General features: G+C 51.7%; 1 protein-coding gene across 1 annotated transcript; it reads right to left on the bottom strand.

Moving 5' to 3' along the window:
• Positions 1 to 639: 639 nt before the first annotated feature.
• PLA2G3 (phospholipase A2 group III) lies at positions 640 to 10086 on the bottom strand. Its single transcript, XM_058158016.1, has 6 exons — positions 9937 to 10086; positions 8536 to 8670; positions 7374 to 7825; positions 5322 to 5451; positions 3401 to 3535; positions 640 to 1329 (listed from the first exon to the last, which is right to left on the bottom strand). The coding sequence occupies exons 1-6, from the start codon at positions 9984 to 9986 to the stop codon at positions 1143 to 1145; spliced, it is 1089 nt and encodes a 362-aa protein (XP_058013999.1). The 5' UTR covers positions 9987 to 10086; the 3' UTR covers positions 640 to 1142.
• Positions 10087 to 12478: the final 2392 nt, after the last annotated feature.

The following is a 12478-nucleotide window of genomic DNA, read 5'->3' on the forward strand; positions in this document are numbered from 1 at the left end:
CTGGAGAACTGGCAGCGGAAATTTTGAGCGGTTTGGAGAACTGGCAAATACCACCTCTGGCTGGCCCCAGAGTGGGGAGGGAATGGGGATTTTGCAGTATCCTTCCCCTGGAGTGGGGAGGGAATGGGGATTTTGCAGTGTTCTTCCCCCAGGAGTGCGGAGGGAATGGGGATTTTGCAGTATCCTTCCCCCAGGAGTGGGGAGGAAATGGGGATTTTGCAGTATCCTCCTGTAGTGGGGTGGGAATGGGGATTTTTTTTTTATTTGCATTTATATCCCGCCCTTCTCCGAAGACTCAGGGCGGCTTACACTATGTCAAGCAATAGTCTTCATCCATTTGTATATTATATACAAAGTCAACTTATTGCCCCCAACAATCTGGGTCCTCATTTTACCTACCTTATAAAGGATGGAAGGCTGAGTCAACCTTGGGCCTGGTGGGACTTGAACCTGCAGTAATTGCAAGCAGCTGCTGTTAATAACAGACTGTCTTACCAGTCTGAGCCACCAGAGACCCAAGTATCCTTCCCATGCCACACCCACAGAACCGGTAGTAAAAAAAAAATGTGGATTTCACCACTGCTTCTCCCCAAACCAAGAAGACCTCAACCCATGTTTAGAAAACATGTTATTGCGACATTGTTCATGGCCCCACGACATCCTCTCTTCCCCAAATACATTACAGGCTGCCCACCTTGCAAGGAGAGCATGGGTGGGGAGGGGTGGGGTGGAAGACCCCCCCCCGGCCCCTCACAGCAAGAGGAGCCTTGGTCAGGCCGTCTGCTTTGAGTGGGGAGGAACGTCACCTGGATATCACCTCTGGCTGTGGCTTCAACCTCTCTCTGTCCCTTTCTTTTGGGCTCAGTACCATCAGCCACCTCCGAAGTCCCAGTGCCCCAGAGTTTTGAGAGTCCAGGGTCTACTGAAGCCAATTCCTTACAGTAGGCGGTGGCCAGCTGATATTGTGCCGTGGGATGCCCTGTTCTTGTTCAATTCCAACAGTTGTGTCGTCCACACTGGGCACCTCCTTCCGGCTAAAAGGCAGGGAACGCAGGTGGGGGAGAAAACGGTTCAGTTTCACTTTGTCCACTTCCTGGGCTTGGCCCTCCTGGGCTTGTGCCATGGCAAAGGCTGCCCTCGGCTCAGCTTGGCACCGGCCGGAGGGTGGCTCGCACCAGCCGCACGCACTTGTCGAACAGCTGGGCGGCTCCCTCCAGGGAGGCCCGTTCTTGGCGCTTCACTTTGAACGAGGTCCTCGCCCGTTTGCCCGTCAGCCGGTTGGTGAGGTGGCGAGCCGGGGCCAGGACGGCTTTGCCGATGCCGATGCAGCTGCAGGAGGAAGAGAGAGAGAGAGAGAAAGGTTGGATCAGCCTTCCTTGCAGGCAGAGCAGGAAGGAAGAGTTGGCTGTTGGACGGGTTTCCCCCCAAAACAAAGAAAGAAAAAAGAACAGCCACAGCAGTCAGGAAAGCGAGAGAGAATCTGAATCAGAACAGAGATGGAAGGGACCTTGGAGGTCTTCTAGTCCAACCCCCTGCTCAAGCAGGAGACCTTATACCCGTGATGGCGAACTTAGGGCACGCACGCCACAGGTGGCACGCGGAACTATTTCTGCAGGCACGTGAGCTGTTGCCCTACACCAGCTCCATCATGCATTCGTGTCCGCCTCCCACTGGCCAGCTGATTTTCGGGTTTCTGCCGTGCATGCGGGAAACGCGTCTACATGCCCATGCTGCACCACCCTTCCCAGGAGTCTCCACATGGCCCGTTTTGGATGCCAGGTAAGTACAGGGCTCGTGCAGAGGCTTCGGGAGGGTTAAAAAACGGACCTACTGGAAGTCCGGAAACCAGCCATTTCCAGCCTCTGGAGGGCTTCCAGAGGGCTGGGGGAGGGCGTTTTCACCCTTCTGGAGGCTCCAGGAAAGCCTCTGGAGCCTGGGGAGGATGAAAAACGGGCCTACCGGATGTCCAGAAATGGGCATTTCCGGGCTCCGGAGGCTTCAGGGAGGCCTGTTAGGCCCAAACTGGAGCATGGGGGGGGGGGGTTTGAGCACACCTGCGTGGTGAGGGGGAAGCATGTGGGGGGGGGTCACATGCACTTGTGCAGTGGGGCAAGGCAGCACGGAAGGTTTGCGCGCGCATGCTAGCAGTATTCCGGTATTTGAGGGGCTGGGTCAAATTATTCTCCAAAGCACCTGAAGGCAGGACAAGGAGCAACAGGTGGAAACTGATCAAAGAGAAAAACAACCTGGAATTAAAGAGAAACTTCCTAACAGGGAGGACAATTAACCCGTGGAACAGCTTGCCACCAGAAGTTGTGCGTGGGGAGCATTGCATTATGGCCATCGCACATGTGTTTGTGGCACCAGAGGGGAGGGAAAAAAAGGTTCATCATCACTGCCCTATGCCGTTTCAGACAGATGGCTATCCAGTCTCTTCTTAAAAACCTCCAGTGATAGAGCACCCACAACTTCTGGTGGCAAGCTGTTCCACGGGTTAATTGTCCTCCCTGTTAGGAAGTTTCTCCTTAATGCCAGGTTGCTTCTCTCTTTGATCAGTTTCCACCCGTTGCTCCTTGTCCTGCCTTCAGGTGCTTTGTAGAATAATTTGACTCTCCCCTCTTCTTTGTGGCAGCCCCTCAAATACCGGAATACTGCTAGCATGACCCCCCTAGTCCTTCTTTTCTTAGACTAGCCAATATGTTAGTCAGAAAAAGGGGTTCCAGCTTTACCTCCTCCTGATCTTTGGCCACCATGGAGGATAGGACGGCATACTTCTCGTCCTACGTACTGGTTGCAAGGAATGTTCTGTCCCCCCTCGCCTCCGTCCGAGCGATGGCTTAATTAGCCGGCACTATCAGCTCTGACAGCAAACTAGCGAGCATCTGCCAAGTGTCTCTGTTATCTCCCTCGACGCCGATGAGTCACCCAGGAACAAACAGTACTTCAGCTCTTAGTTAATCAGTTGATTTGCCTGCTAAGAAGAGGCACAGCAGCTCTGGCTGCTTTTATATCCTGTGGGGTGTGGCTCCATGACTCGGCACTTCCTAGGCCTGCCCCACCCCTGCTTCTGTTGTTCCCGCCTCTCCTGCCTACGAAACCTAGGGTCCAGCCAGGCCTGATTGCCATCAGCTGGGTCTGGAGGTGTGGCCTGGGGGGGGAAAGAGTCAGGAGACGGAGGCCTCGTTATCTCCTCCACCTGGCCTGCCTCTGGCTCCTGGAGCTGAGCCAGGGAAGCCGGTGCTCCCGAGGTAAGTCCTGATGGCCCTTCCCCCTCACTTTCCAAATCACTTTCTGGCAGGGGCCCCGGCTCAGGGGGCGCAGACACAACAAGGAAAGAGTAAGGGCATAGCACGTGCGGATAGGAGATCCCCCCCCCCCCGTTTCCCTTCCTTCCACTTACTTGGGCCCGCTTTCGTCTCCCATCCGGCAACCTGGGAGGGTCTCCAGGACAAAACATGAAGGGGAGATATAGTGAGACAGGACTTGCTCCTCCACTTCGTTGGGACCCTTCCTCCTGCGCAGGAACCGGGCCAACCTGTGGGGGAAGGAAAGGAATGAAACTCGCATCAAATCTTTTTTTTGGGGGGGAGGGCAACCAAGGGGAAAGCCACAATCCAGCCGATGCCTGTGCTGACCTAGGCTTCCTTTGAAAATAAACAGCACAAACTTAGTCCCGGCAAACCTCTAATTCAAACGGCTGTAAATTACTTTCATTTACCGTCCGCAAGGCTTGATAAACAGTCTTTCAGAGGAAGGTTATCAACACCCACTTATCTCATGTGGAACGCTGCCAAAGAGCTAATTTCCAGACGGAGGGCAAGGCCAAACTTGGCACAGAGTCACAAACAGAAGTTTCAACTCTTGAATCGGCCAGATGAATTAATTGCTTCCTGCAAAAGCTCCTGTCCCGTTCGCTTCTCTTTTAAGTCTTATGGGAGGGGACAATCATCTCCAAGCCTTACTCCCAAGTTGACCCTGTTTCCTTAATTGTTCCTGTCTCCTGGCAGCTCTGTGCATGCGCACACTGGGAACAGGCTCAGGTTGTTCTTCTGCCTCGTTGATCTCAGACTCCGGAGGCAGCAAAGAACTACCAGATGGCCTTCTTCCCCTCTCTGCCTCCGACTCAGAGCCCTCGTCCGAGCCTTCTCCAGACTCCAGGACTGGCCCACATTCCTCCCCAAACCACCTCACTGTCCGGCTCTGCTGGCCGCTGGTGGGCCACAACAATGCCCTCAAACACTGCAGGCCGAGAAAAAACCCTGGATCCAATCTTCAGCCTCAGAGGCATGGCAGGGAAAGACCCCCTACCAATCTCCGTTAACCTGGTGTCACCCTCCTCCCCGCCCCCCCACGGACGGGGAGGAGGACTACAAGTCTCGTGTTGGAGTGGCATACATCGAATAGGGTTGGGAAACTCACAGCTGGTATTCCAAGAAGCCATTGTGTGAATTTGGGATGAAGTGTCAGGTGTCAAACCAGCATCGCATTTTCCGTATAGAGATCACGCTGCGGGCAAGTGACAGCCTGACGTTTTGGGGAGGGGGAGGAGGGATTCAGTCCTCCGGCTAATCTTTAAATCAAAATGGACCTATTGCTCCTCAAAATAACAGAGTTGTGTTGTGACCCAGGCCCCAGTAGGTAAGTAATAAACTTAGTCCGTGGAAAAACAAACTTTATTCGAACAGCTGGGAATTACTTCATTCCCAGCATCGTTCAACTCAAAGTAAAACAAATGCCTTCCAACACAAATTCCTCAGTTATCTCACAAACCTTAGTCCAATTAGGCAAACTGCCAAAGGCCCTTCCTGGCAAACGTCCAGAAGCCACAAAAACAAAGACGTACACGAAGCAGAAGACGAAGCAGAAGACACAGCTACAACATTGTTTTCCTGCAAAGCTGAAACACTGTTGCTGGTCTGTTTTAAGCCTTCTGGGAGGGGCCAATCATCCTTTGGCCCTACTCCCAAGTTGTCCTCTCTGCTTGAGCTGCTCTTGCCTTCTGGCAGCTCTTCTCATGCATGCATTAGGAACAGTCTCCTCCTGTTCCTCTACCTCACTACTATCAGTCTCTGGAGGTTCTGGAGTCCGTACCTCACTTCCCAATGGCCCTGGCCTCACCTCAGCCTCATCACTGTCCAACTCCGTTGCCAGCTCTGTAGGCTGCTGACGGACCACAACAAGTTGGAAGGGACCTTGGAGGTCTTCTAGCCCAACCTCTTGCTCAGGCAGGAGACCTACCATTCCAGACAAACCTCCAGGGATAAGAGCACTCACCACTTCTAGAGTGACGGGGGGGTGGGTGGGAAACGGACGATGCTTACCGGCGGGTGCAGTTACAATGGAAAAGCGTGCGATCATCGGAGTTGTGGAGCTGGTACTTGAACTCGTTGGGGCCAATCTGGAAGGGGCATTGGTCCAGCCGTTGGTAGCAGCGGCATCTCCGCGACAGGCCTAGAGAGACAAAAAAAGAGGCCCAGTTCAGTTGGAGAATCAAGGCGCAGAAGCCGCTCACCAAACTCTTCCCACCATTTGCCACGGATGGCCCAACTGGGGGAAAGTCAGGAGCAGGGAATCTGCAATGCAAGCCCGCCCATCCACTCCCCCTATTTTTGGGAGTGGGGGGGGCTTCCCACTGATTACTATTTGGGCATCTGATTTAGCCATTGGGAATATCGGTGTGGCTCAGGCTGTAAGAAGCCTGTTATTAAACACAGCTGCCTGCAATTACTGCAGGTTCAAGCCCCACCAGGTCCAAGGTTGACTCAGCCTTCCATCCTTTATAAGGTAGGTAAAACGAGGACCCAGATTGTTGGGGGGGCAATAAGTTGACTTTGTAAATATACAAATAGAATGAGACTATTGCCTTACACACTGTAAGCCGCCCTGAGTCTTTGGAGAAGGGCGGGATATAAATGTAAACAAACAAAAAAATATCAACTCCCCTTTTCTTCCAATCCCTTGATTGATTGATTGATTGATTGATTGATTGATTGATTGATTGCCTTTTCGTAATTTCCTGTAGCCACTCTTTAATTTTTAACCAATATTTACGGGTTTCGAGGCAGGACCACCACATATGGTAATATGTTCCCTTTTTATTTTTACATTTCCAGCATATAGGGCTCATTTTGGGATACATTTTCGCTAATCTCGAAGGGGGTAGATGCCACCTGTAGAACATTTTATATGCATTTTCTTTATATGCTGCTGATTTTGTTAATTTATAATTTCTGTTCCATATGTTCTCCCAGTCTGATAAATTTATATTATGTCCAATATTTTGAGCCCGTGCAATCATACATTCTTTCACTACTACATCTTCCAATTCTACTTCCAGCAAATATTTATAAATATGGGTAATATTTTTTTTTGTCTGGCCCTAGTAAAATTTTATCTAATTGTTGTAGTTTAAGATATATTCCATATTCTTTTATATCTTGTTTATATCGATTGCTTGCCTTTTAAGCCTGGGATCTTCTCACTAGATTTCCGGCTGAGCTTCACTCGAACCCAGGAGTTGCCCTTTTGGGAATTCCCAGTTGGCACGGCCAAGGGAAGCTTTGTAGGGGCAAAAATAAATTTTTTTAAAAAAATCACAGGGCCCCCATAGCAGAGGGGTGGATTGGAACACAGGCCTCCCAGTTCCTTGTCTAATTCTTAAGCGTAGACTGTCCGCATAAAGCCATCAGGTTGAAAAACACAAAAAAAGTTTTCCTTTTGGCAAAGCTTTAAAAGGGCCCCTGTTCCGTCCCCCTCGCCTCAGTCCGAGCGATGGCTTAATTAGCCGGCACTATCAGCTCTGACAGCAAACTAGCGAGCGTCTGCCAAGTGTCTCTGTTATCTCCCTCAATGCTGATGAGTCAACAAACAGTACTTCAGCTCTAGTCAAGCAGTTGATTTGCCTGCTACGAAGAGGCATAGCAGCCCTTGCTGCCTTTATATCCTGTGGGGTGTGGCTCCATGACTCAGCACTTCCTGGGCCTGCCCCACCCCTGCTTCTGTTGTTCCCGCCTCTCCTGCTTACGAAACCTAGGGTCCAGCCAGGCCTGATTGCCATCAGCTGGGTCTGAAGGCGTGGCCTGAGTGGGGGGAAGAGTCAGGGGACGGAGGCCTCGTTATCTCCTCCACCTGGCCTCCCTCTGGCTCCTGGAGCTGAGCCAGGGAAGCCGGTGCTCCCGAGGTAAGTCCTGATGGCCCTTCCCCCTCACTTTCCAAATCACTTTCTGGCAGGGGCCCCGGCTCGGGGGGTGCAGACACAACAGCCCCGCTTGTTAATTTCAGAGGCAACCAGCAAACATTTTACCAGTTCCTTCCTAAGTTATCCTACATTTAAGTGGCCCCGGAAGGAATACTCAGGCTGTGGCTTGGCTTACCTGGTCTTGGCTTGGAAACCTGGCCGTGTCCTGCAGAAGGGCCAGAGACGGGCCTTTTTCCCTCCCGTGTCTCGTTGGAGAAGGCATCTTCGACAGGAAGGACAACTGGATGATGTGTGCTGAGAATCTCACCATCCATCTTGATGGGACCAGGCTCCAACGTAGTTTGAAGGGCAGTTGACTTTGGCACAGTCTCCTCACCTGGAGAGCTTCTTCCGGGGAGGTGAGTGGCTTGATTCATCTTGGAGATTGGGATGAGTGAGATGATGGGATCTTGGGTCTCAGAACTTGGTTTTTTAACCTTCTTTCTCCGTATTTTTCTGCCTTTCGAGCCGAATTTTCGATGCCGTCTCGGCTGGAGAGTCGATGTGATAGCATCGGCGTGCTCGATGGGTTGATATGGACTTGGATCCACCAAGTGAGCCAGTGGCATCATGCCATACTTCTTACACCTAGCATAGGAGAGAGAGAAACCAGGCGCTCTGCTCAGTCTTCGCATTTTTCCACCACACTTTTGCCTAGGTTATGCAATTCAGCCCAGTCTTGCTGTTGCGCGATGCGCCGAGCCCAAAATTAAGCGCAGAGGCAGGTTTTACACAAGACACGGGACTATATTGTGGATGGGCAGTTTGCAAATCATCTGTTGTGCAAACTCAGCTCCGTGTTGTGACCCAGGCCCCAGTAGGTAGTAGGAAACTCAGTCAGTGTAAAAACAAACAAACTTTATTTAAACAGTTGAGAATTACTTCATTCTCAGTAGTCCAACTAAATTAAAGCGAATTCCTCCCAACACAAATTCCTCAGTCCTATCGCAAACCTTGGTCCAATTAGGCAAACTGCCAAAGGCCTTTCTTGGCAAAAGTTCACAAGACGGCGATACAAAACAAATGCAACAAGACAAAGCTATCAACGTTGTTTTCCGGCAAAGAGCCCAAACGCCATTGCTGGTCTTTTAAGCCTTATGGGAGGGGCCAATCATCTGGGCATGGAGGGGGCAGGGATTTTGGCTACCGGTTCCTCGAACCACCCGCTGCCATCGCTACTGGATCGGGCAATCCGGTCTGAACCAGGAGCATTTCACCCCCAGGTTGGGCCCCATGGAGGTCGTAAGTCAAGGAGTCTCTTTTCTCAGTACATTTCCTCACCCGCCTGGCTTACTCACCCTCCCCACCAATGCCATTCAAGGCAGTCCTCCTTCTCTTTCAGGTCGAAGCACGGAATTTCCAGCAGGTTGAAGAAACTGGTCCCGATGAAGTTGGAGATGGTGTCGTTGAGGTTCTTCAAGCAATCTCGGAACCTGTGGAGAGCCAGAGGGAAGAACATTTCGTTCGACACTTCCTGCTTTCAGGCTGGCATGTCCCATATGCCAGTCTCCGTGTGCTTTGGACTACACCTCCCAGCATCCCCCACCGGCAGGGGCTCAACAGTGCAAAAGAGGGACGGGAATGGGAAAGTCTGTAGAGATTCTCAGTCCTCCAAGTCATGGTTGTCCCAAAAGTGCTTTTTTCAAGACTTTCTGGTTTTTCTTTTGAAGACGTTTCGCTTCTCAGCCAAGAAGCTTCTTCAGTTCTGACCGGATGGTGAGGAATGGAAGGATTTATGCTCCTTGCAGACAGCTGGTCATTTGCATCCTTTAAGAGGGTAATTGAGGCCACTTGGAGGTTTATCTGTGTCCTCAAGGTCACCTCCAAGTGGCCTCAACAACTCTCTAAAGGGATGCAAATGACCAGCTGTCTGCAAGGAGTATAAATCCTTCTGTTCTCCACCATCCGGTTATGCTGTGATTTAGGTCCAAGTACTTATTACCAGACACAATTAGTCCTAAAAAACGTAGTTTATTAGAACAGCTGAGAATTACTTCATTCTCAGCTTAGTCCAAATTAATTCCCAAAACAAAGTCCTTCAGAAAAAGTCCTTCGGCCTTATCACAGACCTTTGTCTTCTTTGGCACCCTGCCAAAGGCTTTTCTTGGCAAAGCCCCATGAAGTTCAGAAACAAGAGACGCCGACTAGAAACCAATGTAGCAACGTTGCTTTCCTACAAAGAGCCCAAGAGCCGTTGCTGCTCTTTTAAGCCTTATGGGAGGGGCCAATCAACTCCTGGCCTTACTCCCGAGTCGTCCTTTTTGCTTGAGCTGCTCTTGCCTTCTGGCAGCTCTTCTCACGAGTGCAGTAGGAACAGGCTCCTCCTGTTCCTCTGCCTCTCTGCTGTCAGCCTCTGGCGGCTCCGGAGTCTGTGCATCACTCCCAGATGGCCCTGGCCCCATCTCTGCCTCCGACGCAAAACTCTCATCCAGGCCTTCCCGTGACTCCAGGACTGGCCCATAATCCTCCCCAGCCTCCTAGCTGACTCCGCTGCCAACTCCGCAGGCTGCTGGCGGAGCTGAAGAAGTTTCTTAGATGAGAAGCGAAACATTTTCCAAGAAAAACTGGGAAGTCCAGTTGCCTCTCGACAAAGCCTACCTCTGGGACAATGATGGCACTGTGAACTCAATAGACTGGGATGGTGCCAGGTTGGATCAAGGCCAGTTCAAACCGCAAGCGTCACAGGAGCCTGTACTCACCTGTTGTCGCAGCTGCAGTGAGAAATGGTGTGGAGCCGATAGTTACGCATGCCGTACTTGAATCCCAGGGCAGAGATATGGGCGTCACACTTGTCATGTTCACGGCAACACACATCCGGGCCCTGGAAAACCCCTGCGACAGAAGAAACTGAGATTAGACGAAAATCCCACTGGGGATTTCACCCGGAGCCTCCTCTGAACAAGGCTAGAGAATAAGAGAAGGACAGAGTTGGAAGGGACCTTCGAGGTCTTCTAGTCCAACCCCCTGCTCCGGCAATGCTATAGGCCTATGATGGTGAGCCTATGGCCCGCACGCCACAGGTGGCACGTGAAGCCGTATCTGTGGGCACGCAAGCATTGTCCTAGCTCAGCTCCAGCGCACCAGCTGATTTTCGGGATTTCCTGGCCCACCGAAAGCTGTTTCTGGCCTCTGGAGGGCCTCCGGGTGGGGGGGAGGGCGTTTCTGCCCTCCCCAGGCTCCTAGAAAGTCTCTGGAGCCTGGGGAGAGCGAAAAACGGGCCTACCAGGCCTCTGCCAAAAGCAGAGGGAGCGTGGGTGGTGGGGGTGTTGCCCCGTGCTCTGCCCCGTGACGGCAAAAAGGTTAGCCATCCGTGATACCGGGTTTCCTGCTTGAGCAGGGGGTTGGACTAGAAGACCTCCAAGGTCCCTTCCAGATTCGATTCCGATTCGGATTCTCTCTTACTTTCCTGTCTGTTACGGCCGCTATTATTTTTATTATTATTATTATTTAATTATTATTTAATTATTATTATTATTACTTTCCTGTCTGTTAAGGCTGCTGTTATGGGTGGGTGGGTGGGGGGAACCCATCCAAATGCCAACTCTTCCTTCCCGCTCTGCCCACAAGGAAGGCTGATCCAACTTTTCTCTCTTTCCCTCAATGCAGCTGCATTGGCATCGGCAAAGCCCCGGCTCACCACCTCGCTGACGGGCTCTTTCAAAGTGAAGGACCAAGAACGGACCCGCCAGCTGTTCGACAATTGTGTGCAGCTAGTGCGAGCCACCCGGTGCCACACTGAGTGAGTTGGCGCAGTGGTTAAAAAGAACCAGGAGTTCTGTTCCCGGCCTTCGGCATTAACAGATGATTAACAGAGTTGGAAGGGACCTTGCAGGTCATCTAGTCCAACCCCCCTGGCCAAGCATCTGCCTCTACCTAGGATGAAACTTGCAACCTCCCATTTGTGAGGCAAGAGCTCCACCTCTAGGCCACAGCAGTTGGTTTTTCATGGCACAGCTGCATGAAAGCCAGCTTTGGGGAGGCGGGGGGGGGGGCTTTAAGCCAGTTCCCCCTCTTTCAGCCCAGCCTACCTCACAGAGTTGTTGTTCTGGGAAATATAGAGAAGCGGGTATCGTTTGCCACTTTTGAGTTATTTGTAAATAAACAAAAAGCCGAACAAAGCTGGGTTTCTAGAATGTCGGCCTATTGATTCAGTGGGGGGTGCCTGCCCCCTCCCGCGATCCATCCAAGAAACCCTCCAGAAGCTTCTCATCAGAAGTGGACTTTCTGCATCCTCGGCCCCGCCCCGCCCCGGCAACCTCAAAGAAAACCTCCATCTAAAGATTTCTCTCTTTTAGCAAAAACTACTTTTCAAAACCAGCCCCTCCCTAGGCTTGGCTTCCCACTGGCAGCATCTAGTTCTAGTGGCAAGGAGTTCCACCGACCCGTCTGCTGACTCATGTGTCTCTCACACACATCTCGCCTGGGTTGTGGTGTTTTTTTATTTCCCCGACATGTGGGTGTGTAAAAAGCGTCCAGATTATTTTTTTTTAATTAAGGGCACAAAAAACCGGAGGAGGAACCCTCGGGGAATTTGGTCCGGAGTGGGTGGTTGGGGGCTTCCCTTCCCGTTATCCCCTAAACCGGAGGGGGATCCTCGGGGAAATTGGTCCGGAGTGGGTGGGTAGGGGCCCCTCGGGTTCCCACGCTCCCTTTTCAGCCCCGGGATTCTTTTACCTGCCGGCTCAGCCTCGACGGTGCCTGTCGGCTCCCTTCCCCCGCCTCCCCCGCCCGGTCCTGGCTGGGCTGGGTGGAGGAAGTGATGGAGGGGTGGATGGTCTCTCGGCGTTGGGGCTCTTTCCTGGGGGAGGAAGACTGGGAGGAGACCCCACCCGCCAAGGTGCTTTTAAAAAAAGCAACTGGACCTTTCTTTCTTTCTGTCTGTCTGTCTTTCTTTCTTTCTTTCTGTCTGTCTGTCTGTCTGTCTATCTGTCTTTCTTTCAGTAAACAGTAACAGACTTGGAAGGGACCTTGGAGGTCATCTAGTCCGACCCCCTGTTCATGCAGGAGAACTGTACTAGGGTTTGGAACCTGACAAGCTCAGTGTCTTGGCCACTGAGCCACCTAGTCAGGCTTTCTTTCTTTCTTTCTTTCTTTCTTTCTATCTATATCTATATCGGTCTGTCTGTCTGTCTGTCTAGAACAGAACTGCTAAGACAGTCTGTTATTAACAGCAGCTGCTTGCAATTACTGCAGGTTCAAGTCCCACCAGGCCCAAGGTTGACTCAGCCTTCCATCCTTTAT

This window comes from Ahaetulla prasina, chromosome 15 (assembly GCF_028640845.1).
Source record: "Ahaetulla prasina isolate Xishuangbanna chromosome 15, ASM2864084v1, whole genome shotgun sequence".
Lineage (NCBI taxonomy): Eukaryota > Metazoa > Chordata > Lepidosauria > Squamata > Colubridae > Ahaetulla > Ahaetulla prasina.